We start from the raw sequence: 26793 nt of genomic DNA on the forward strand, positions 1-26793 counted from the left end.
TTTTAAGCATCTTGAGCAATTTCCAAGCATTTTTTTCTCCCATTTACATCTTATCTAGAGCCTGTCATGGAGACAACTCATCTGGATGAAAACCAGTGGGTATAATATACCTTAACAAAGGTTGATTGAACAAGCATGACATTGATCCGATCCTGTAGGATCCCCTGTTGGAGCTTTGAGCGGTTAATTGCCCACCGGAAAGCATTCATTCCTTTCTTGAGCATGTGTCTTCGGCGTAGCTCCGCCACCCGTTTGTGTAAGCATGAGTGCTTCTGCGCTGTCCTCCATTTGGCAAAACACTGGCTGAGAAGTGAGTCTCTGTAACAGGTGTCACTTCTGGAAAATGATAGCAAGGTAAAAAAGATAAAATGGCCAATTATGTTATGGAGTGTATGGATCTGACCATGCTATATGATAGCAAGTTAAAACACAAATGGTAAATACCTTGTGGAGTGTATGGACTTAACCATGTTATAAAGTGTTATTTCCTCCTCCACATCTTTGTCCTACAATAATCCTGCTGGACCAAAAGGTTTTATTGCAGTTTTAAAGGTGAGATCTGGATTCTAGATTGTATGTAGCAGCCTTGATGGTTATACCTTGTGCTCTTGTTTCAACCATTGTTTTTTGGTTCAAATAAACAATACTTATATACTTTCAAACTTTTGTTACACTCACTTTGAATTCGCATGATGCAGTGGCAGTCAAAAATTCTTCCTATTGTCATGCAAAGGTTACATTAACTATTATCCTTAACAGTATACCTCAATAGACTACCGGTTAAACTAAACATCACTCATGTTTGGGACTGTAGTGAAATTGAACAATGGCAGTGTTTTTTAGTAGCTTATGAACAGTAATAATAAGACCTACTTTCTAAGCATGACACCATAGCTGATGGGACTGACACGGTTGGCTGCATTCTCAATCTGTTGGTTTCTGGCCAGGGCATGGAGAACATTGTTGAACCAACGACGGAAACACTTTGCCTGCAAATAGGATACACGTTACAGTAGATGTGAATATAGCAGTAACATCAGTAGATGTGAATATAGCAGTAACATCAGTAGATGTGAATATAGGAGTAACATCAGTAGATGTGAATATAGCAGTAACATCAGTAGATGTGAATATAGCAGTAACATCAGTAGATGTGAATATAGCAGTAACATCAGTAGATGTGAATATAGGAGTAACATCAGTAGATGTGAATATAGGAGTAACATCAGTAGATGTGAATATAGGAGTAACATCAGTAGATGTGAATATAGGAGTAACATCAGTAGATGTGAATATAGCAGTAACATCAGTAGATGTGAATATAGCAGTAACATCGGTAGATGTGAATATAGCAGTAACATCAGTAGATGTGAATAGAGCAGTAACATCAGTAGATGTGAATATAGGAGTAACATCAGTAGATGTGAATATAGCAGTAACATCGGTAGATGTGAATAGAGCAGTAACATCGGTAGATGTGAATATAGCAGTAACATCGGTAGATGTGAATATAGCAGTAACATCGGTAGATGTGAATATAGCAGTAACATCAGTAGATGTGAATATAGCAGTAACATCGGTAGATGTGAATAGAGCAGTAACATCGGTAGATGTGAATATAGCAGTAACATCAGTAGATGTGAATATAGCAGTAACATCAGTAGATGTGAATATAGGAGTAACATCAGTAGATGTGAATATAGCAGTAACATCAGTAGATGTGAATATAGCAGTAACATCAGTAGATGTTGAATAATTGTCAATGATTTGTAGTGGTTATAGCCCAGGAAAGGTTGTAAGTATCTTCCATGGCCGGGAGTGTTAAAGATAGGTTCATTCCGACCCGAGCGTAGGGTGTTTTGCGGAAACGAGGTTTACCGAGCGGCTATGGTAGATGCTTTTTCTCCCACCTCAGTTAAACAAAATTAAATAAAAATGTATTTTTTTGCTGGAACTCTTTTGTGCTTAGTGAAAATAATTGCGTACAGATATGCGATAATTCGTGGTTGTCATGGATATTCGCGCAGTGAATCAGAGTATGTAAATGGTCTGATCGGTCTTTAAATAGTTCTAAGAAGAGTGAAACATTATTTCTTGAAAGGTGCGTGAAAACTTTTTTCTGGTGACATTTGAAGCGAGAAATAATTAACTAGCATTCTAAATATTGCCACAAGACAAGGATTCCATGATGCGCTACAGATGACAGTCTTCAACAAGGGAGGTAATTACAATATGGTTACCATTAAAAGAAGTTCCATACGGGCATTTTATCTTCCCCCGTGGGCAAGATAAGAATTTCTAGCATGGTTAAATTAATGGATCTACTTATCTTAGGTGGGAGAAAAATGGTTCTTAATCATATGTGAATAGCTGATTTGAAACCCATTATATAGTATATTTTTTAACCTTTAATGTATCCATTTATAGTAAAATGCAGCACCAGCCTTGTTCATAAGTAAATCTTAAAGGTCAAACACACTCATCAGTCCAGAGTGTTGGGGGTTTGACTTCTGTCTTTGTGAATTTGAATTTAGATGGTAGTTACATTAGCCCTACAAGTAAAGTTCCAGTTTCCTAAAGAAATACATACTTCATATTCTCCTATAACTCCTGCGCATCTCAGACTGATTAGTCTGATGAGGCTAACAATAGATTGTTAAAAAACACTGTCTTTTATGCTGAACTTAAAAGAAAGTCAATTAATTAAACAGTCCTTACCATAAGGACGAGATTTTGTCTAGTTTCCGTGTCAACATTGTAGAGTTTCCGTAGCAACTTGACAGCCTGGACAGTTGATGAAATGGAATCTCCTGAATCAATCGAGAATGGAAGACTGAACACAGATGACCTGCAAATGGAAACAAAAGGATTCGAATCAGGAACTCTCTTTACATTTGTTCACAATGCGTTTCCCATATGCATCAAAGTGAAGCGAGCGTGAAAAAAATAGGCTTAAAGTTTGTTAAAACAGTTAGTTTTTGTTTATAGCTGTATTGTACAAGATAAAAAAATTTTTTTATCACACTTTGAGCAATAATATTACATGTATATAGGTTGAGCCTTAAAAACATTCTGTTAGTTGTTGGAGGGGAAACATTTTATCAATTATTTGAGGCAATAGTTTTAAAGAACTAAATGACCGTTGTATACTCTTAAAAAATAAAATATAATGTTGCTATTGTAATCTGGTTTAAGGCCTAATCTGAAAAAATGCATGTCACACCTCTGTTTGCAAATGAACTGACTAGCATTTCAAGGTTTTAAAGCATTGCATACATGCCACATTTCTGAGAGGCTTCCCAGGGGACTTTGGTCTAAATTCCAGGGGATTTTGATATTACATCAGGGGATTTTTATGCAGCAATATTTAGCGCAATATCTACATCTATGATTAAAGAATAAATACAGAAACACACTCATATTACAATAATTGTTGGATTTAGACATCATGGTCCTTTCACACCCATTACATTATGGATGCTGTCCACTGTCAACCTTGAGCTTGTTTTAAAAAAATAATAAAAAATGATTTTTTGTTGTTGTTTCTTAATTCCAGGGGATCTGGATCCCCCGGCGGGGGCCAAGGGGATGGGTGGGATTTCCAGGGGATATGACATGTATGCATTAAATGGTTGTGGCTAAGGCTCAGCCCAAAACTCGAAGTGCATTTGGAATCAAGTGCGACATCTATTGACTGTAAATCAACTTCACACAGCAAAGAAAAAAAACTGCCGCCAACGGCGATTTAGTGTAGTCTTTTGCAAATTATATCATGTTTAACTGCCTACTTAAAATGCAGGCTCATTAAGCATGGAAAGCTTACATACATGTACAGTTTGCATTGGTTTCACTTGATCCTTGGTACTCCAGTGCATTCATAACCTATATGATATCATGTAGGTTATGAATGTGCTGGGTCTGCCGTCAGGATGCACTTTAATTTACAAGCATGACAAACGAAACCCTTCGAAGAGTTGAATTTTAATTAACTGATAGTCAGAAGTAGAATTTGACTGTTTCTCAGGTGCAAAATGGCGATCAGCATGGTTTAACTGATTGAAACGCTCGTTTCGCCTACCAGGTTTTTGCAAACAATAGTATTTTGTTATGATTTTTTCTATCATAGTAATTGTTTTCAAGTTTTGAGTACCGGTATATGTAAGAACTTTTTTTTGAAGGCTTTTATATATACAGCTTCATAGGAAACTGTTTTCTAATGTCAAAAGAAAAAAAAAACACAAAAAAAATATTTTTTAAAAAAATGCTAAATCTTAAACAAAGCCAAAGCTGAAACAAAAATCAATATTCTGTGGACAGTTTCTGATCTAATCAACTTTAAACAAACAATACCAGTACTTAATAATTTCACTGGGACCTGATCATAATCAATGCCCACAATCTAAAACTTCAATATTAGCATAGAAAGAAAGACACACAGAATAATAATAAGACTCAATGGCTTGTTTAAAAATTAATATATCAATACAAACATAAGCTAAACCTATTCATTATTTTCTACAGCATGGCAATAATCACAAATAATAATTGTTCTGCACAGAGCAAAACTGTCCGGTACAATGACATTGAAATCAGGGATTTGAATGAAGAAGGCTGAATTCTTACACTAGTGCTTTTAACAAGCCCTGCTTCTTCCACATCCAGTAGTTGAGCAAGCCCAAAATGAATTGGGCTTATGCTAAATTTGTCCACTGTGCGTAACAGCCTTCTTTCAATGGAAGTGCTTTCACAGCTCCATGGGCGCACTATCCTTCTAACTACCATTAAACTAGACGCCAAATGGTGACATGTCGAGCCCGAGCCCGTTAAAAGAAACTTTGACACAGACATAAGGCAATTGAAAACACAGAATAACATGGAGATGAACCATACCTGTACCTGTAAAACAATGCCTCAGCATGGCAAGTTTTTTGAAAATCCTATAATACATGGTAAAGATACAGCTTGGATAAGGCTCAGTCCAGACCAGTCCTATCAACAGTACTATTTAGACATTGAACTTCTAAGTGTGACCTTTATATCTGAGGTTCTGTGAGACCTAAGGCTTGTGCGCGACACGCTGCTGCTACATAATGAACCTTCTATGGCAAGTTTTTTGAAAATCATAATACATTGTTAAGACATACAGCCAAGACATTGATCATTTCTACCTTTGAGCTCTAAGCATGTCCTAGACGTTTGAGTAAAGATCCCAGTCTTGTGTGCAATGCGCCATCTCATCGTGCATGTTAGGAGAATCAAATAATAAAAGGTCAAGATACAGCCTGGACAAAGTTCAGTCAGGACAGACGCACACATGCACACATATGCAAGGAACCGCCATTGCAAGCAGGCTCCAAAAAAATTAAGTCAGTTACAATGACGATGCATCAGGCCAAAACTTGAGGCTAGCAATAAAAATTTTGGCAAATAAGACATCCCATTGCAACTTGAAACTTCATTCTTGTTAGCAAGGTCGTTATGCAGTTGACTTCCAAGTGTGAAAGCATACCAAGTGAATTTAAATGGCTTTAATGAAACATTCTAAAGCGTCATTCAGAAAGTTTGATATGGGCATAGAAAATGCTATCAAAATCAAATTACCAATATAATCAATATTCAATACTGAAGAAATACAAACAAAATCAATGTTTGACTTCACTGAAGATAAAATGAAAACATTCCATACAAGAAATAAATATATCAGAATACATGATTACACAACAATAGCCTTACTTGAAATGATTCAATTAAACTTCTGAAGCAAGTAATAAATAATTTGGAATCAATACCGAACGGGCGGTTAAACCTGACAACGTGATGAGTAAGGAATTTATGGGTATAAAGGATATATAGAATTCCATGCTTGAAGTTTCTTAATAGAAAAAAAAGGGTCCCTTGATGTGATAAAATAATTATGAATAATTATGAAATATAAAGATTACCGTATGGGCTATGACTTATATACATATAGGCTTATCATAAAGTACCTATTCTAGAAAACTAGAGTGCTTGTACAATGCTACAATCATTTCTTTCTAAAAATATCAAGTTTCAGTATGTATTGTGTAGTGTCCTGAATCAATCAATATACAATCATCAAACTCTGAAATATAAAGAATTGGGAAATTCCTTGCAAAAAAGCATTCAATCTGCGTGTTCAATAACCATTGGTCTTATTTTCAAAAGTGCCGGCAAAGATCACACAAACAGTGATAAATCAGTCTTTGACCTTGGTGCATTTTATTTATTTGAAGCTAGTTAAAAAATTATTAATCTATCATGATTCTTATGGATGATGGTTAAAAAAGCCATATATTCTAAGTATAACTTACGAATTTAATTAATTATACAAGTGTTGCGGATTGAACTCTAATGCTCTTTTGTTGTAAAAGATGGCACAACTCTACAATTACTTAAGCCAAGTTTTGGACCTTGCTATACTTATGCCAATTATCTCTAACAACATTTGTACCAAGTTTCATCTGAGTTTCTTGAATGTTTTTTGAGTTATGGCCAAGGTATAAGGTTTTTGCATAATGATAATATAGTAACAACTGTGACCTGAAGGTTATCACAATAATTCGCCTTTTTTTCTTTGAAAAAACAAACAAACTTATAAAACATTATAACATAATATCATTGAATACCAGCGCTTCCCCGAAACACTTGTTTTATAATATCAAGATTATATTTCATGCACTACAAATTTAAATACACATATAATATGCACATGAATAAACATATAAAATTATAATGTTCAAATACAAAATTGGAAAACCATATGAAATGATATGATGCAGAAAACTACCAAGGTCAAATGAAAGAAAGTTCAAAATGATGTTGCGCAGAAAAAATGGAAATAAAGAAAACAAAATGCTCTAAAATCCCACTTCAAACACCTAGCCGTGTCTATTTGTTACCTAGTCGTCTTTTTTTTTGGTGGTGCAGTTCTAAAGAATTGAGGTGTGCAAATAAAATAAATTCAGGATAATTCATTTACAAAAAAAGAATGACATAAAGACATAAATACATGCCAAAATTAAAAACCAACCATTAAATAAGGAACAAACAAACTGATTAATTATTAAGGTTAGATTAACAATAGAATCAACTTAAAACACCTTTTGTTTTTTTCAAATATTATTTTGGGTTAATTTAACAAAATAATCATCCTTATAAATACAGCAAATAAAAGATAATATACATACTCTGTATCGGCACTGTCGGAATTCTCTACTTTACGGCTAGTTTTCCCTCGCCTTGGGGTAACCCGCCCAGACAAAGCTTGCATGGGTGTACTGGTGCGACCCTTTCCCTCACCGACTGGTATATCAACTTCAAACTGATGCTGCTGGGTTGTCACAGCCATAGTGATCCGTTCTAGTCTATCAAATATTGCCTGACGATTTGAAAGAGGCCCTAAACTCACATCCTTCGGTGCTAAAAATCCAATGGCAGTAGTCGGCTGCCCGAGGGTATGAGTCCTTTCATTCTTCTTTTTCTCCAGTTTAACAGGAATTCTATCACAGCTGTCAGACGGACTATGTTTCATTTCCGCCTTAGGATCTGTTGGTATACTTATACTAATATTCAGCTCTTCCATCATAACAGGCCCAGAGTTAAAATCAAAAGCACTTGCCGGTCTACCTTTAGTCAACATTTCCTGCTTTTTAATCCATTCTCTAACCTTCTTTTCACTCTTACTGATTTCTCTCTCAGTGTTGTGTTTATCTACATCAACACCATTAACTGTACTAGCACTTCTTTTACTGTGTCTACAAGATCGTAGCTTGTTAGATTGACCAGTAATTCCTTTGATTTCATCATCAAGAGCCACCTGACTATTCCTTGAGCTGGGTCTATGGTTTCCAGAGTCACGCTTTAATGCATCGTTATCTAGCACTTGCTGGATTTTATTGTTTTCAGCTTTTAAATCCCTACTTCTGGAAATAATTTTAGGTCTATGTTTCTGTTTTTCTGGTGTGACACTTGTTCCCATAAAGTTATTAACATTAGTTTGTCTTTCCTCAGCACCAGGTGATGTTTCAACATTATTAACATGAATTCCCTTTTCAATACCTTCAAACTGCTCACTCCTCTGTTTGTAAACATTCCTTTTACCTACAGCAATTTCACAATTGAAAAGAGGAGCACTCATAGGTCGACCTAGGGCTTCAAAAAAAGGCACATTACTTTGTACACTCCGTATAGAACTATTCAACAGTTTTGCCTGAGTTTCTTTCGAGTCAAGCCTGGAACTAGGCCTGCTTTCTCTATTGTCTGTTTCCCCGGTCTCCATTTTGTGTTCTGATTTTCTACGAGGTTTCTTTGAACTGCTTAATATTTTTCTTCCACTGCCAGCATGAAACAAGTCATCTTCTGTATCTATTTTTGCATCTCTAGATTGTTCAGTCTCAGTGTCCTTTCCATTTTCATGTCTAAGTTCAAGCCTGTCTTTTAGTAGCTGTAACTCAACAGCCGATAATCTACCATCAATGTTTTTTAAGTCATTGCTAAAAATATCTGCACTATGAACCTGTCTTAGCCTTTGACTTTTTAAGTGACCTTTAATGAAATTTATATCTAACTGACCATCAATAAGCACATTTTCATCATGTTTATCAACATGATTCCTTAAGTCAGCTCGACCAACCATAACCTTCCTATGTCCTGAACGATATTCATTGTAGTAAGCCTTTCTGTCAGAAATATCTTTAAAATCTCCATCTCCATTTCCTCTGTTCATCAAAGACCTTAGAGCCGCTATTTTGTCTGTAAAATCTAGTTCCCTAGAAAGAGGTCCTAGTTCATCTGCAGTTTCATCTTTTTCAAAATCTAATCGTCTTCTTACTTCCATTGGTTTATTTTTTGGCGAAGTTTTTCTTTCACTAGACTCATCTTTACGTTTCCTTACAAATTTGTGTTCTGAATTTGACTTTTTCAACAATTTCTGCGCATTGATTTTATCTATTACAGGTGACTGTCTTCTGTGATGTTTCGCATCTTCCCCTGGTTCATGTGAGCTTGGTGATACACCACGCTTCACAGAACTCCGCGTTTCTTTTGTGCTATGAACATCCCCATTTGTTAAGGCATTTTCATTGTTAGTTTCTATTCTACCACTTTTTGCTACACTCGGTGATTCTCTTCTGACCAATATTCTACTTTTTTCACTTCTTGTTGCTTTAGGAGATTGATTCACTTCCTTTCTCTTTCCATTCAGTTCACCTACATCACCAACATTGGGTGGATCTCTTTGTAGTATTTTTTCTTTGACTCTATCTAGTCTAAAGTCTATAGCAGATTCACCTCTCTTAATGTTATCATTCTCCACATGGCGTTCACTTGTCTTATGTCTATGAGATGTCCTTATCTCTTTTGTTTCACTTTTACACCTCCGAGCATTAACCAAGTCAGTGTGATCATGATCTGAGGCTTTTCTAGAGCTACTCTGCAATAGGTCACGATGTTGGTTAGGTGTCGAGTGGCTTATGATTGGATAAGCTCTAACAGGGGTGACCAAAATTTTATGGGACTTTGTTTTGTTACTTTCTGCGGCCAGTCTTCTTTTCTGAGCCGCCAGTTTAACGTTCTCATACTTGGTGTAATCATTTTCCGAGTTCAGACCAAGGAGTTTGGAAATTTTAACTGCTTCTGAAACAGTTTCTGCCATTTTTTACAGATGGATTCTTTCTTATTCATATCATATGACACCCATTTTTCAGAACTAGCCGAAGTCCATCATGATTCAAATAACAGGAATTATTTATCGACCTGTTTCAGCATCTCCACTTGTTCTCAACATCTGCTCCACATCTTCCTGAAAATATTTAACAAAACCATCATACTTGCACAATCTTTCAAAATTCTACAATGAATGTATAGCTTATTGTTTTAGCTTTTCAAGCTTTCAGCTTGGTCAGACTCCTCAGTTTTTGTTTATTAACATCAAAATCTGAGAGTCATGCATAGAAACTTATGATTTATCGACACTTAATGAATAAAATAAGAGGAAACATTTTATACAACCCCTTTTGACACCTTTAGATCATTAAAAGATTATCCCCATTAACTGTTGATAATCATTAAAAAAGTTCATACAAATTAATCCGTTAAGTGTTTAACAGTTTTCCTTTCTTTCCAAAGCATTATAAAACATTTATGGTCTGATTTTACGCTACAATAAATAATAATTAATACTTTTGCTAACCTAGTGTTCAAAAATAACAAACCAGTTAACAGATTAGTGAACGATTATAACATATTACTGTCAAAAATAATGCTAAAATGCAAAAATTGTTTAATCGGGCACAATAATCGGTCTTGTGACATCACCACAAAAAAGGAGTGTTTCCCTTTCTTGCTGAATTTTAAGCCTTACGCTTAAGAGTGCATTTCCATTTTGGATTTGTTTTATAAAATCCTATTTCTTAGATGCGTGTGATATTCCATTTTTTTATGTGGAACAGGCTTAGTTCTCACTTTACAAAGGTCATCATGATTAATAATCATCACCCTTGGTCTCATTACTACGCCTATAAATGCCTCGAAAAAGATGTGTTAAGGGATTCCTGATAGAACCTGACAATTCTCAAGACTTTTCTTTAAAGGGGAGCTTAACATTGTTCTTGCTTTGAACAAGTCGATGCAAACATTAGCATAAAATTTATCTGAGATTATCCATGATATACATTAGGGATAGAATGATTTTTAAACAACTTTTAATAAAATAATTGTTTATGACCTTGGTCGCCCAAGGTCGCCATTAACCATCATTTTCTAAGTACAGTGAGTACAGCTAGTGCATTGAATTTAGACTGATATTTACTCGCTATAAAGAATCTAGAGCAAATAACTCCAAATTTGGGAGTGACTCCTCAGTGTTATTAATTGCCTTTTCTTTCTTTTTAATAACACATGACAGTGAATCAAAGCTTGAGACCATCTCAGACCATAGGCTACTTTCACTCTTTATAGGTACTGAAGTTGAATGGTTTGTGAATTAAAAAAACAACAAACAACAGGATGAACATGCTGGAAGTTAATCTACTTTTTTATTTTATTTACATTTTCACTGCACCATTGGTACTCCTACACAGGATGTGGTCACTTAAACGAATACATAGTGGTTATGTTCAACCAATTTTATTTACAAGTTGGACTTTCTCCTCATACAAGTCAAAGTGTTAGGAGTCGTGAATCACTAGAATTCAGTGTTATTTCTGTTGCAATTTGGTCAATTGACTATAGAATGTGTTGGAAATTTAGTAAGCGGTACTGCACTCTATAGGTTAACTGTAGGCTTGATCATCAGCTTGAAGGCATTCCAAGACAAGTGATTTGTCTATTGAGTCACAGAATTGTTATAGATTAATGCTACCCTAAATTAGGCATATTATGTCCCTTGTATCTGGCATGAAAACTTTCCACTCAATGTGAGACCATTAAACAGTAAATTCAGACAAACATAATAAAATTAATGCATTGAAAAAACAACTTTAAACATATCAAAAGGATTTGCAATATCATTCAAAAAATAAAAAATACTCATAACATTGAAAACTTTACTTATTTGGCAAACACAAATGTCACAGCACTCATAGGTATCCTAGAAAAACCTTTTGAAATGAAATACTATTTTAATCTATTCAATAATCTGGCAGAGACGTTTAATCTTCGAGTCTTTTTTAACCAAATAATGACAATACAGTTTGTACTTTAGGCTCAAGCCAACCTATATTTTTGCCTAAATTTTAAGACTATAAATATGAGATTTCTTTATTTGGTACAAGTCATAATCTAACCTATAATCTGTGGGTTTACTTTGATATATTTCTGATAAAAAATAATACTGAATAAATATTATTTTATCCATTTTCTAGGTTGGGATTTCGGAAAAATAAGTGAAGTCCAAAGTCATTTAATCTTTTATTTGCTTATGTTTGATTTTTTATCAAAATATATCAACTTATTATATGCTTTCTTGTGATTTATAAGATTTATCAGTGAAAAAAAGTTATTTCACTGTTTCAAACAATGATACAACAAATTGATATTTGTCAATGTTTGAGATTTTAGCCCACTCTTGATTTTAAATCAAACGTCAGCACACTTGGACACATTTTCAAAGACATTATATCTGAAATGACGTTACGTTCACGTACAATTTGGCTCGTTTTTCTTTAAAACACCAGTTAACTGTTATTATATCTGTTTTAGGAATATATTAGAAAGAAAAATTGTTTCAGTTAAAGATCGCAATATACTTCACCTGGTGCACACCAATAGTCTTCCTACTACCAATAAAATGGTTCCATACCACCGTTTTAATGTAAAATCCACAAATGATTAAATACTTGTCAATTAAAATATGCACTTGACCCTCAAATCACTTACAATTTCAACATGTTATCCACTTAACAATGTATGGTTAAAACATTTTAAACAAATTTGAAAATATCCCCCGCATTGAGGAAAGTATTATTATCGAGTGGAACTCAAATATGTAACACAGCATTACGAGCACATAAATATTTCAGTAAATAGAATTTTCCAATATAATTACTTTATATTTCAGATAACAAGGACACTGGCAATGTTATAAAAAAGAATAAACAAAATATATTTTGGAATCCATTTTTAAACCCAAACAAATCTACATGTAGTATTTGATTTCTGACTTGGCAAACAGAGTGAGTTTCTATGAAAAAAATTGTGATAGAATTTATCTTAAATTTCTACGGTTTAAGATGTGTTTTTTACATAAACTTCATAACCATTTGCCTTCTCTTTCAATTAAAATCCAAGTATTCAAACTTGACACTCTCAATTTAATAGTAAGAAAATCAATGCTATTTTATGATCAATGGCAAACTCAGTTCTTAAATTGTATTCACAGTCTATAACTAATTTATCATCGATAAAATAAGTTGATCTGAAACCGTTGCCATAGCAACCAATCAAGAATAATCTTAGAATGAAATCTACCTGATAATTAAGCCTTTAAGGTAACGAATCAATAATCACCCCCCACACAGCTTCCCTATGTAGTGTGAAAGAACGGCTGAAGCAAAATAATCAAGTTCCATTTCATGTCATTTCAGAAAACGTCCAATTATTTCCCAATTAACATGTAGTAATATTCAGTAGAATTAAAGTATAAATTACATAATGAAATGTCACATATTAAGTGCTATTATCATGCCAAATGTATAAAGAGTTTTCTGAACAACAAGCTTACGTAACGTGTGTTACCTTTTCAGCTTTCAAGGACATTAAACATCTTTTGTATCAAATAACATGATGGGAAAAAGGGGAAGGAAGATGGGCAGGGGAGTGAATAATATTAAACTAATTCCTGTTATATTTCCGACTAAAATATTGCATGACTTAAACATAAAAGAATTGGTGCTCGACAAAATTTCTGTATTACACAGCATTTTTCTGATCCCGTATCACACAGAAGCCAGGGGCACCTGCTGCAGCTTCTGCAGAAATACTGTGTAAAAAACAAAGGACGTTTGTCATCGGATTTAAATGCTTTTGTAAAGAATTTTTCATTTTTTTTTCATTTTAAAAAGTAAAAGAAGGAGAAATACAATATTAGGCATTGATTTTTGGGGTTGTTTCACTTCTTGTTGTTTGTCTAAAGATACATTGCACAAGACCTTATGCAATATGGCTTCAACACAAGCAATTCGAAAGTGGTACAACCCCACAGATCAATGGAATGTTCCAAACATCGTTTAAGTTAACAACATTGTCATCGTTGTTAACTTTCAAATCGTTACTGCTCTGGGAGTTTAATGGCTACACTTGTGATCTGCTGTATTTCTAACATGATTTGAGAGAACTGTTTCAGCTGTACTTGGTTATAGTGAGCACATCATCAAATATTCCACGTTTAAAAGTTAACAACGATGTTGTTAATCACATTGTTAACTTTAATAACATTCAAGATCCCAAAAAGGGGGCTTCAGACTGAATAATATTTGTCATTGTTTAAAACCTTCAGAGCTGAATGCTTGTTCATCCCCATAGCGTTGCATAAATCTTTCCAATCTGGGGAACACGCATACATGTGCAAATTGTGCTAGATAATGGTGCTGACATCCATGACAGAATATCAGTACAATATATCAAAGGAACCCATAATTGTCCCACGATTTAACCTAAAGTTAGCACCAATCTTTGAAATATCATCTTTTTTCATGATGATTAATTTTATTATCTATAACATCGACAAGATAGCAGACAATTCATTTAAGTGTTCTTATTCATACTTTATTCACATCTTGTGAAAATCAATACTCAATAAGTAAACAATTGCAGACTAACCTATTTGAAATTAATGGAACATAAATATCAGACACAACAAATATTAAGGCACTGCTAAATAAATAAACTTCCAAAACTGAATAAGCGTTTTACTGGTTACTGAAATACGGTATGTCTACCAAGTGGGCCAAAATTTGAAAAATATACATACTTTGATTAAACAAATGAATCTTAATTAACATAAGTTATAGATGCTTTGAAAAATCTTACTGATTAACGAACGGCAGTAGCGAGACAGACCTTCTTAGTCATTAAGATTTTACATCATTTGTTCTAACTGACTTCTGCTGACAAGGATCCAAATTAAGTTGTAAAACTGCAAGCCAATACTAATTGAAGGCTGATTACTAAGGCAATTTCATTGGCTGGAAATGTAGGCTATATTTTAATATATTTGACAATGATAAAGTCTCCTAACTAAGGCATCTATATATAGATGGGTACCCGGGTACACGTGGGCCGGGTATGTTTTGTTGGGTTCCAGGGTTCAATTTTATCACCTGGTACCCATCCAATACAGCAATTATTTTTTCATTATGCTTGTTTAAGTGAATGAAGGGAATGCTTTTTCAACATGAGCCTCTTCATAGATGACGTTTGTCCACCATTTGTGACTGAGCTCTCATGAACAGAGATAGCATTTCGTTTTTTCATTTAGAAACATGATGAAAGAATTCCAAACAATACTTATCTTTGTTTCAGATGGCATAGTTATTTCATGGAGCTTTTAAAAAGGAAAGAAACAGTGTATTGACTATTCTATTTCATGTTCATTCTGTGGCGTAAAATGAACACACCAGTCTCTGAGGGTATTTGACAATCAGGTACTCGGGTTCAAAATGTCTACCCAACCATGCCTTTACTCCTAACAACTTTCAAGACTTTACATTTAATTTACATTGAATCAAAAAAAATTCTAGCCATTTCAACAGTATTACCTCAGTTTTACCTCTAAAGATTACAAAAAGTCCACCTATATGTCAGAAGTCCAAGAAAACCAGGAAATAAAATGCTAACCTTAGTTTGTAGTAGGGATTAAGGTTTTGGTTCCAATCAAACTCATGCAAGAATCTTTAAACTTTTTAAGAGTTTCATCTTCCAGTACACAAGTCCTAAATCTCTGAGTCCAATGATGATAGCTGACTTCCTTTCAAACATTTACCACAGTAATTATAGCTGACTTCCTTTCAAACATTAACCACAGTGATGATAGCTGACTTTCTTTCAAACATTAACCACATCGATGATAGCTGACTTCCTTTCAAACATTAACCACAGTGATGATAGCTGACGTCCTTTAAAACATTAACCACAGTGATAATAGTGGACTAAATCCTTTCTAACATTAACCACAGTGACGATAGCTGACTTCCTTTCAAACATTAACCACAGTGATAATAGCGGACTAAATCCTTTCAAATATTAACCACAGTGATGATAGCTGACTTCCTTTCAAATTAACCACAGTGATGATAGCAGACTACCTTTCAAATATTAACCACAGTGATGATAGCAGACCTTTCAAACATTAACCACAGTGATGATAGCCCACTTCCCTCCCCACATTAACCACAGTGATGATTGCCCACTTCCCTCCTCACATTAACCACAGGGATGATTGCCCACTTCCCTTCTGACATTAACCACAGTGATGATTGCCCACTTCCCTTCTGAAATTAACCACAGTGATGATAGCCCACTTCCCTTCTGACATTAACCACAGGGATGATTGCCCACTTCCCTTCTGACATTAACCACAGGGATGATAGCCCACTTCCCTTCTGACATTAACCCCAGGGATGATAGCCCACTTCCCTTCTGACATTAACCACAGTGATGATAGCCCACTTCCCTTCTCACATTAACCACAGTGATGATAGCCCACTTCCCTTCTCACATTAACCACAGGGATGATAGCCCACTTCCCTTCTAACATTAACCACAGTGATGATAGCCCACTTCCCTCCTCACATTAACCACTGTGATGATAGCCCACTTCCCTCCTCACATTAACCACATTGATGATAGCCCACTTCCCTCCTCACATAAACCACAGAGATGATAGCCCACTTCCCTCCTCACATTAACCACAGAGATTATAGCCCACTTCCCTCCTCACATTAACCACAGTGATGATAGCCCACTTCCCTCCTCACATTAACCACAGTGATGATAGTCCACTTCCCTTCTCACATTAACCACAGTGATGATAGCCCACTTCCCTTCTCACATTAACCACAGGGATGATAGCCCACTTCCCTTTTCACATTAACCACAGGGATGATAGCCCACTTCCCTTCTCACATTAACCACTGTGTTGATAGCCCACTTCCCTCCTCACATAAACCACAGTGATGATAGCCCACTTCCCTCCTCATATAAACCACAGAGATGATAGCCCACTCCCCTTCTCACATTAAACACAGAGATGATAGCCCACTTCACTCCTCACATTAACCACAGTGATGATAGCCCACTTCCCTCCTCACATTTACCACAGAAATGATAGCCCACTTCCCTTCTCATCAAAGTGTCCAAGCTGGAATCCCTGTCTCGGCACATTCAAGTTTTTTGGGTCACTTAAATGTATAATACAGTAATTGGATTTTCTTTAAATAATCTGATATTCACAACAAAAGACGGCCTATGTTGTTATACACGATTTCACTATCAAAGTACCGGTAAAGGATTAACTTTTTTATTTTTAGTCATAATATATATAGCAACAATACTTATTACAAGATTATTTCAATAATTATTTACCAATCTCATGTATTAGCTCCATAATTATTATGCACAACTTAGTCCTTACCAATATTTTCTTTCTGAAACAACGTCACTCTATCCATCGTGCACTCAGTAAACTACAGAAATTCAACAGTAGAAGGGAATCTAATATTTTTTAATTAACCCATACCACTGCATTGTGCATCTTTTAACAAAGGCATATTGATAGAGTATTGCATATTTAAATACAGAAAATTCCAATAAATCTATAATATGATCATAACAATATCTAGAGATTTCTGAAGGTTTGTGAAAGAATTATGAAACATTCCATAACATGAACATTTGAAAATGTTGATTCTTTAATTTCATCGCACATGGATTCAACAGACAGAAGAATGGTCTGTTTCTATTTAGTATTTGCTTTGGTATTAAATGTATTTGATTTTCATTTTATTTAAACTGTGTGGCGTGTGCAAATATCGGCCATTAAACTGTAACTAAAATAGTGCCAGTCTTTATACTTTGAAGAAAGACACTTTATGCAGGTTAAATATGATTAAAAAAATAATATCAATATTTTCATGATTTTGTCAGCATGTTAACATGCCTTGCTAAATGCTTTATAATTGCAAATTAAAAACTTATAAACATATATAATATATTTTTCATGTGTAATAAAATTCTTGATAGCATCCCAAATAACATTTGTCTGGACATGAATAGAACAAATATAGAAATCTACACAAACTATGAATTTTAACTAGTTTGATTACAAATATCATATTCTTTTTTGTAAGGTAATTTACAATGGATTGCAGCCTTAAACTAGAGATTGCTTTTTTGAAAAAGCGCTTGTCTCCCCTATTGTGTGGTCGTAGCTGAGAAAAAATAAATGATGGACATGAAATTTGTAACTTTGGACTGGAGACAAACCAACAGTGAAGTTTGGTTTATTCGATTATATTAAATAGTGAAGAGAAGAAAGTGTTGTTGATTAATCATGGAAAATGTAAACGAAGTTTGCATTGTATGAAGTTCCTGGGCGCAAGCGTTATTCAATTATTGATCGGAAACCATTTTTCAGCTCACAGTCATCGTGACCATGACCTTTTACCTACTGATCACAACATCAATAGGGATCATCTACATAACCAACTTGCATACCAAGTATTAAGTTCTTGGGTGCAAGTGTTCTTTAGTTACTGAGCGGTAACCATTTCTTCAACTCAAGGTCATGGCAACCTTGACCTTTGACCTACTGATCTCAAAATCAATAGGGGTCATCTACTAGTCATGACCGACTAGCGTACCAAGAATGAAGTTCCTGGGTACAAGCGTTCTTAAGTTATTGAGCAGAAACCATTTTTAAGCTTAAGGTCACCGCCAACGTATCATTTTTTACCTGAAGGTAACCTTGACCTTTGACCTTTTGATCTGAAAATCAATAGGGGTCATCTTCTAGTCATGAACAACTAGCTTACCAAGTATGAAGTTCCTGAAACCAAAGGATCTTTAGTTATTGAGCGGAAACTTTTTCTTCACTTCAAGGTCATGGCAACCTTGACCTTTGACCTAGTGATCTCAAAATCAATATGGGTCATCTTCTAGTCATGACCAACTAGCATACCAAGTATGAAATTCCTGGTTGCAAGCGTTCTCTAGTTATTGAGCGGAAACAGTTTCTTCACCTCAAGGTCACGGTGACCTTGACCATTGACCTACTGATCTCAAAATCAATAGGAGTCATCTACTAGTCATGAACAACTATGAAGTTCCTGGGTACAAGCTTTCTTTAGTTATTGAGCAGAAACCATTTTTAAGCTTAAGGTCACTGCCAACATAACATTTTTTACCTGAAGGTAACCTTGACCTTTGACCTTTTGATCTCAAAATCAATAGGAGTCATCTAATAGTCATGAACAACTAGCATACCAAGTATGAAGTTCCTGGACCCAAAGGATCTTTAGTTATTGAGTGGAAACCGTTTCTTCACCTCAAGGTCACGTTGACCCTGATCTTTGACCTAGTGACCCCAAATTCAATAGGGGTCATCTACTAGTCATGACCAACTAGCATACCAAGTATGAAGTTCCTGGGTCTAAGAGTTCTATAGTTATTGGGCGGAAACGAAGTGTGACGTACCGACTGACTGACTGACAGACTGATGGACTGACTGACGGACAGGGCAAAAACAATATGTCTCCCCATGAATGGGGGAGACATAAAGATATTACACGCAAATGATTTTTACATGGAAGGTCACCACGACCTTGACTATTGACCTTGTTACCCCCAAAACAATTGGGATCATCTAGACATCATGACCAACCTCACTTCAAAGTTTGGTGAACCTAGATCAAAGCATTCTCCTGATATTGCACGGAAATATTTTTTTACATTAGAGGTCACAGCAACGTTGACCTTTGACCTTGTGACCCCCCAAAATATAGGAGTTTTCTAAACCTCATGATCAACCTCCCTACCAAGTTTGGTGAACCTAGGTCAAACCATTCTCAAGATATTGAGCGGAAATGTTTTTTACATTGGGGGTCGCTGCGACCTTGACCTTTGACCTAGTGACCCCAAAAACAATAGGGATCTTCTACACCTCATGACCAACCTCCCTACCAAGTTTGGTGAACCTAGGTCAAACTGTTCTCAAGATTTTGAGCAGAAATGTTTTTTATATTGGGGGTCGCCGCGACCTTGACCTTTGACCTAGTGACCCCAAAAACAATAGGGATCCTCTACACCTCACGACCAACCTCCCTACCAAGTTTGGTGATCCTAGGTCATGCGGTTTTCCAGTTATCGATCGGAAACGAAGTGTGACGTACGGACGGACTGACGGACTACCGGACTGACGGACAGGGCAAAAACAATATGTCTCCCCCAGAGAGGGGGAGACATAATTCTAATAGAAGCCTGTGTTTGGTATATTGTTGAGTTCAATCATATTGATTTTCATTAATAGTTTACCTAACACACTTTATTTCACATTCAAAGTCTATAACAGGATCATTGGCAATTTTTTATACTGATTCGGTGCTAGATAATGTTTAATGTATTAGTGTTATGTACCTCATACATCTTCAATCTCAGCAAACCTAAATATGCCTGCAATAAGGTATTTCATGTTTATAGCAGCTGACTAAAACACTGTGTCTGAATATTCTAATATCACATTTTATTTATGCAATAAAAAAAGTATAACGTACAAATTAATCATAATTCTTATTATGATTATTTTCTTCACGTTATATTGGATTATGATGTGTATAATAAATGGCAAAAATATCAACAAATATTTAATTTGTTAAACCTTTAACCCTTATGAAGTTACAAAAATTAGGCAACCGCCAGTGAGCTCTTTTGATCAAGTCAACTTTTAAGCTGGCTAGAGATTAGACTTTAATCCATGAAAGTTTTAAATCATTCAAAATAAAATCCCATCACACTGAAACATACTTGACAAAATTATTTTCCGTTTAAGTGCACAAATTTAAAATCCACACTGTCATTGAGAATAGAATTTCTAACACATTTAAACCTCTAATAAAACAAAATATTAAGTCTTAACTATTTCTGAACTTTACAGTATATTCAATAAACAAATTAATAACCTACACAAAAACAGACAGCAATTAGGAATAAACAATATACTTACAAACTAGTACACATAACCTCCAAATTTTAACAATTCACCATATTATAGATAAACTTATCTGATATGATCTTGTTGAATTTATTCAATAGGTTTAGCACCCCCTTCATAAAAGAACTCAGTAACGGTAGTAGAGCAGCATTGATATTATAGTGCTACCTGTTGAAACATGAAAAGGGAAAATACACCTTTCATCGGTAATATTTGTCAACTTGTACATGAGTGCTCTCGATTAGCCGGTTATGAACGACTATTATCTACCTTTCTACTGGCACTCTTCCTCAGGTGATGGAATTTAAACTGGCCGCCTAATCTGAAAATGATAAGATAAAAGTAATTTTGTTTATAAGTATGCTGTTCATACACTTAAGGGAAATTAAGAATAAGATAGTGTATGAAAATGACTTCTGCATTTGAGCATGAAGATTGGATTCACAGTGCAATTGCTGAATGCAGAAACAAATTCAATATCAGTAGATTAACTTGATTAAAGATAGGCAAAAACAGGATTACTTCAAATGAATTTTTTAAATATGTAATTTCAGTTTGCATTCTTTACCAGCAAATGTACCATGTCAGTGAAAAACTTGAACATCTCACCAGTTGCTGTTCTGCTATTGTCTACACTATTTTCTAAACTGCGCCCAATCTAAAAATATAAATAATAATTTAAAACAATTGTGTTAAGAAATAGTTCTGATTAGTTGAGTAAAACCTTAAAAGTATCGAATGTCATTCCAGCTGCATAAAAATAAATCATAGCTGAGCATGAAATGATCTCACCTGTTGGAGATTATTCCTAATAAGCCTTTCACACATTGTAAAGAAGGAAATAAAATGTACCGTAAGATAAGCATTAAAATATCCTAAATATTGATAGCAAACGGAACTTCAAAGACCTTTCAAAATAAATAATCTATCATGGTTTGATTTAATGCTCCTGTACATTTTTTATCAGAAGTCTTTTTACACTTAGGTCACTATATCTCTCTTGAAAGTGATTTTTTTTGTTTAACTTAGTATGAAATTCTTGGCCTCAGTCTTTTTAAAATACCTGTTGACATCTAAGAATGTCTTTAACAGTAAACATAAATTATATAAGGTGATGCATGAAAAGAAACATGACATAATGAGGATCCAAAACTTATCATAAACTAAGCATACATGTAAGTAACAAAGACAGGATATATGCTTCCTCTCTTTTCAATGGCCTGTGTGATGAGTGACTTTGTTTCCTCATTCTTGTATGAAAACATCACATAATTAATCTGAAATATCCCATTCCTGTCTGTATCAACAACAGTCTCACTTCTTTTTTTCAAATAAACAATGAAAAATAAACATTTACTCACCATGCAAGCGCTGATGTTTACAGTTATTGTAATCTCTCAATGTACTATACTATTTCTCTTTGTAGCACAATTTGTATCAACTACTGCAAGTTTTCCCAGCAATTCTTCAGTATCAAATTACCAAGTGTCATTACAAGCAATTGAAGCAATTGATAACACCATAGCTCAGTTTCCTGTAGCAAGTATTTGGCTGAATACCATCATAATGTAAAACAACTAACAGTACTTATAAATCATGCAAACTGAATAAGGATATGGTATTGATTGTTATTTTTTATTGTTTTTAGAATAACTTTTTTTCTTTTTTTTAATAGCAACACAAAAATCCATTTTAACATAAAAACAACTGGTTGAAATCATTTTCGGTAGGAATAATACATCAAAGGGGCATTATTCATAAAAACTCATATTAAGTTCTACAAGGAGTTGTTTACCCTACACAACATGAATTTACAATACCAGGTAGTGTTGGGAATCGGACAGAAAAAAATACTATTGATGATTGGTTTATGAAACCGATCAATGATCGATTTTTAATCGATTTAATTATTATTTGAATATCTTTCCTCATAATATGTAAGGCAAACAGATACAGTGCATGCACCAGTTTAAAGCACCATTGTCCCCTTGCAATATTGTTTGCAGATTTCTTTATATGAATTACATTATTTATTCAGAAAGCGACTTTCTTTTAGTGTTTACAAGTTGCTATTACAGAACATGAGACAACAGGCTCTAATTATTGTCTTACATTTCGTATTGTAAGTACATGTGTAAAATAAACACAAAGAAAGATAACAATTTCTTTTTAATAATCAGTCAGTAACAAGTACAACAAGCATTTGAATATTCCATATGTTTTTACAGGAACAGTTTCTTTCAGAAAACTGTGAAAACTAAATTCTTACATGGTTAGAAGTAAACGGTAACACATTTTAAAGAATCACTTTTAAACCACAAACATGAGAAGTTGGAACTAGTTAAATTACAAACAAAATTTGTTATAAGACGCGGCCTGGAGGCTGCTTCTATAGGGATACATGTTTGCAATTGTCAATTGGGAAGTGTATACGGATAAATTTTAGTTATGAAAAAAAGATTTGTTAATGATATCAACTCTTATTCAACTTTACTTAAAATTTGTCGTCATTAACCGTTGTGATGAGTGTAAAACTTCCAAAACGTCATATAAAACGAATGAGCCTAATGTTTAAAACAGGAAATTAAAAAAAGGAGTTTGTTATTTTAGAAATTTACTTTCTGTGAAAACAATTTATATACACGCTGTGGTAGTAAATAAGCAAGTGAGAATTTACGGGCATATTGTGAATAATAGTTTAAACTATGCATTTGATAACAAATATAAGTGCCTTAACACGAGATTAATTGACTATTTTAAATTTAAGTGATATAAAATGGAAGTACAAAGCTTAATTCTCATTAATTCACACGATTTTACTAACAAATATATAGGTCGCAATAACAAAATTAACACAATTTAAATTTAACTGATATAAAATGAAAGTTTAAAGCGTAATTCACACGATTTAAAACAAACATTAATGAATAAAAGTAGGCCGAAAAAGGATCAGGCCGAAATGATATCTTGGCCGAATCGACTCGACACCAATAATTTTATCGGTGATAATGCAAGGTACCAGTCTAAATAATTTACGCATGCCGGAGACGACCGAGTAACTATGATCTAGAAAGTTGATTAAACCGTCAAAGTTCGGCTATGTCCGTATTTATTCGGAATGTTAACAATTGTATATATTATCACATTACTTTATTTTTCACGTGGGTCAAAAACTAGGTGACTAGGTCCAATCTGGAACACACTAGAAGCATTATCTTTGGTCTAATATTTATGAAACTTAATCAGAATGTTTCATGAACATCAATAGATATATATTAATATTCAATAAAACCCATTCACCCGCGTCTTTGATGCCAAACATCAACATTTGTCTTGTAAGGTACTGTAGTGACTTATTGACTTTATAAGAATATGAGTACATAACTTAACATGGTTAGACCTTAACATTTCAACATAAACTAGTATTAACCAGAAATAGCGGCTACGTCCCTTGTTTCTATAATCGATTGTTCAAATTTCACTATCGATTGTCACCGACGTAGGCCTTTCTGATCAATTGTCAATTATAATCGATTATCGGCACAACACTAATACCAGAGATTACCTATATCCCATGGAAATACATAGACTGGCTTGATGGCATTTCTGCAATTGCCTTCCATCAGAGATCCAGTCATTCATCATCTGGTAACTCACATTAGTACAAACAGATTACATCTTTGAAAATATAATAATTTTGATTCAAATTGATTAGACTTGCCACCTATTTTGAAACTGTGATCAGGGGCCACATTCAATTATACACAAACATATCATTGTGATGGATATCTAATAATAAAAAAATGGTTTGTAAAATTAACTGGTCAACACCCAGAATGGAAATTCATTGCCGATCTGAAGGACAACTATTGTTAATTCAGCAAATCCTGGTGGAATTTAGAACTCACAAGCTTCGAAGATGTTCAAAACTGACTCCAGACAGATGAAATTCACCAGACTGGAAAAGTCTGTCCAATCAAAAAATATCGCTAAAGCCTGCAACTTTTTTATTTGGATGGAACAAATTTTAAAGGTACAGTACTGAGACATTTCTTGCATTGGCATGAAAGTGAAACTGAAAAAACAACGAACTGCACACTCATAGTCATGATATATGCAATATGATTTTACTTGATCAATTTTAGTGATTTGCAAAATAGAGCATATTTGTGTTTGGCTCCATATCATAACATACCCTCCACTCAACTTGCTGACACCGAAACAGAATATCAATGACAAAATTAAGTAAAGGGTACGCAACTCCGTATTTAAAAGGCTACATTAAACTATTTTTCCGCTTTCGATTAATTAACCAGTGCATTGTAGAAGCTGATTCTATAGATACAGTCCACTCCATCCCCTAAAGTTTTGTTCCAAAAGAATTTTGACGTTACAAAGAAAAAAATCATGCCCATGATAATGTTGTGCTACAAAACACCGACCATTTACTGGTATCATAATATTCTCATTTATCTTTCAGCCAGTATGTCCGTCAAGTCCATGTTACATGAGTAGCATAGGCTTAGCCTTGATATATAATGTGCAGTTTTGTCATGCTTTTATTGAGTTTTTGACGGTCTGCGTCTGCGTGATTCCTATAACTTCGGGTAAGGCAGTTTTTATTAACAATGGGTTTCAATTTATTATAAGTGACGTACCTTTAGCAATATCGTTGTATATAGAATTTAATATATGAATTGAAGGTACAGATTTTAGTTGTCCATGTACTTAAATGTTGACATAAATGTTAATGGTTCAAGTTCTAGTTAAAAAAAATTTTATATGTCAGTAAGGCAAGAACCGAGAACCTTAACTACATGTATGCATACTTGTAACTATATTAACCGACTAAACGTAAATGGGTGTCCTATACCGGAGCTCTTCTTCTTCTACAAGTGTCTATGCAGGGCCTCGCATGTGACATCGTCGCAACGTTGCGAGGTATTTCGACCACTTTGTTTGTAATATGGATGGTGTATTCGGCGCTGATGTTCTACAGCTTCAGGTGATTCTTAGGACCTTGCATATGCCAAGGTTGCACTTTATTCACCTCTTAGTTTCTAAATACTTCATATTGAACTTGATAACTGCAGTAGCCTTGATAATTACACAATAGACGCACGGAGGCAGGCATTTGTTGTATACCAAAATGAGAGAGGTCCGAGAACGGTTCCTTGCGGGACACTGCTGTTGCTGGTGCAGACCGAGAAGTTCTCCGGCCTTCAAACTCGCCGACTAGGGTTACTTAAAAAGTTATGAATTCAATCAACTAACCTCGCACACACCCTATAGTATATTGGCTGAGCTTCAGAGCATGACACTTCAAGAAATCCGGTTTATATTGAATATTTTTTCGTTCGAAACGCAGTATTCCGTCAAAGGGTTTTAAATGAGTGTTCGATAAGCGCTGAGATGGTACAATGTATTACTTATTGGCAGCATTCGGTATGCAGACTACTATTTAATACCTCATATAATTTTCAAGATACGCATGTACAAATCTGTGCACACCGTCACATTGGCCACTGGTGTAAGCCATGTTGTGTCCGGTGAAGCTTTTGATTGAACTTTTCTTGGCAACATGCCACGTAAAGACCATGGTATACCTTATGCCTAAAATATCCAGGTGAACTTTAATGTCGCTGTGAGAGAATTAGCCAACCCTTTCTATTTGGGGCACCCAAACCCTCCTCGCCACATTTAAGCCACGTCTCAAGCCTTAAACCTGAATAGTTTGTTGCAGAAACGAGAAATGACATGCCTGGTTTGATTGAGACTGTTGACTGATATGCCACCGCGAGTACTGCGTCTGTTTCATGCAACAGGTACACATACACGCTGGATTATGCGCGCGCACACACACACACACACACACACACACACACACGCACATACATGCGCGCGCGCTCACATACGGACGAACGCATACACAACACATCACTGATAGATAATTGTGACTTCCTGTTCTATTTGGATTTACATCAGGTCAATTCTGATGACACGCTTTTAAAATCATACTGATAAAATACATAAATGAACGTACTTCAGTAATAGGATATTTAGTAAGTATC

The 26793-nt window shown here is 34.8% G+C and overlaps 1 protein-coding gene across 6 annotated transcripts in view; it reads right to left on the reverse strand.

The window, feature by feature from the left end:
- Positions 1 to 22192, reverse strand: part of LOC128246851 (uncharacterized) — a 52779-nt gene extending 30587 nt beyond the window's left edge. For 3 of the 6 annotated variants that reach the window (XM_052965340.1, XM_052965339.1, XM_052965335.1), the window contains exons 1-7: positions 22084 to 22192; positions 21332 to 21380; positions 20993 to 21044; positions 7209 to 9820; positions 2719 to 2848; positions 874 to 989; positions 111 to 336 (exon numbers count right to left, since the gene is read on the reverse strand). In XM_052965340.1, the coding sequence (XP_052821300.1) occupies positions 111 to 336; positions 874 to 989; positions 2719 to 2848; positions 7209 to 9673 (2937 nt within the window). In that variant the 5' untranslated portion in view covers positions 9674 to 9820; positions 20993 to 21044; positions 21332 to 21380; positions 22084 to 22192. Of the gene's footprint in view, positions 1 to 110; positions 337 to 873; positions 990 to 2718; positions 2849 to 7208; positions 9821 to 12396; positions 12457 to 20535; positions 20687 to 20734; positions 20869 to 20992; positions 21045 to 21331; positions 21381 to 22083 lie in introns of those variants that run through there. The other 3 variants (XM_052965337.1, XM_052965336.1, XM_052965338.1) reach the window with 3 other exon arrangements.
- Between the last annotated feature and the right edge of the window lie 4601 nt (positions 22193 to 26793).

This window comes from Mya arenaria, chromosome 9 (genome assembly GCF_026914265.1).
Source record: "Mya arenaria isolate MELC-2E11 chromosome 9, ASM2691426v1".
Taxonomy (NCBI): domain Eukaryota; kingdom Metazoa; phylum Mollusca; class Bivalvia; order Myida; family Myidae; genus Mya; species Mya arenaria.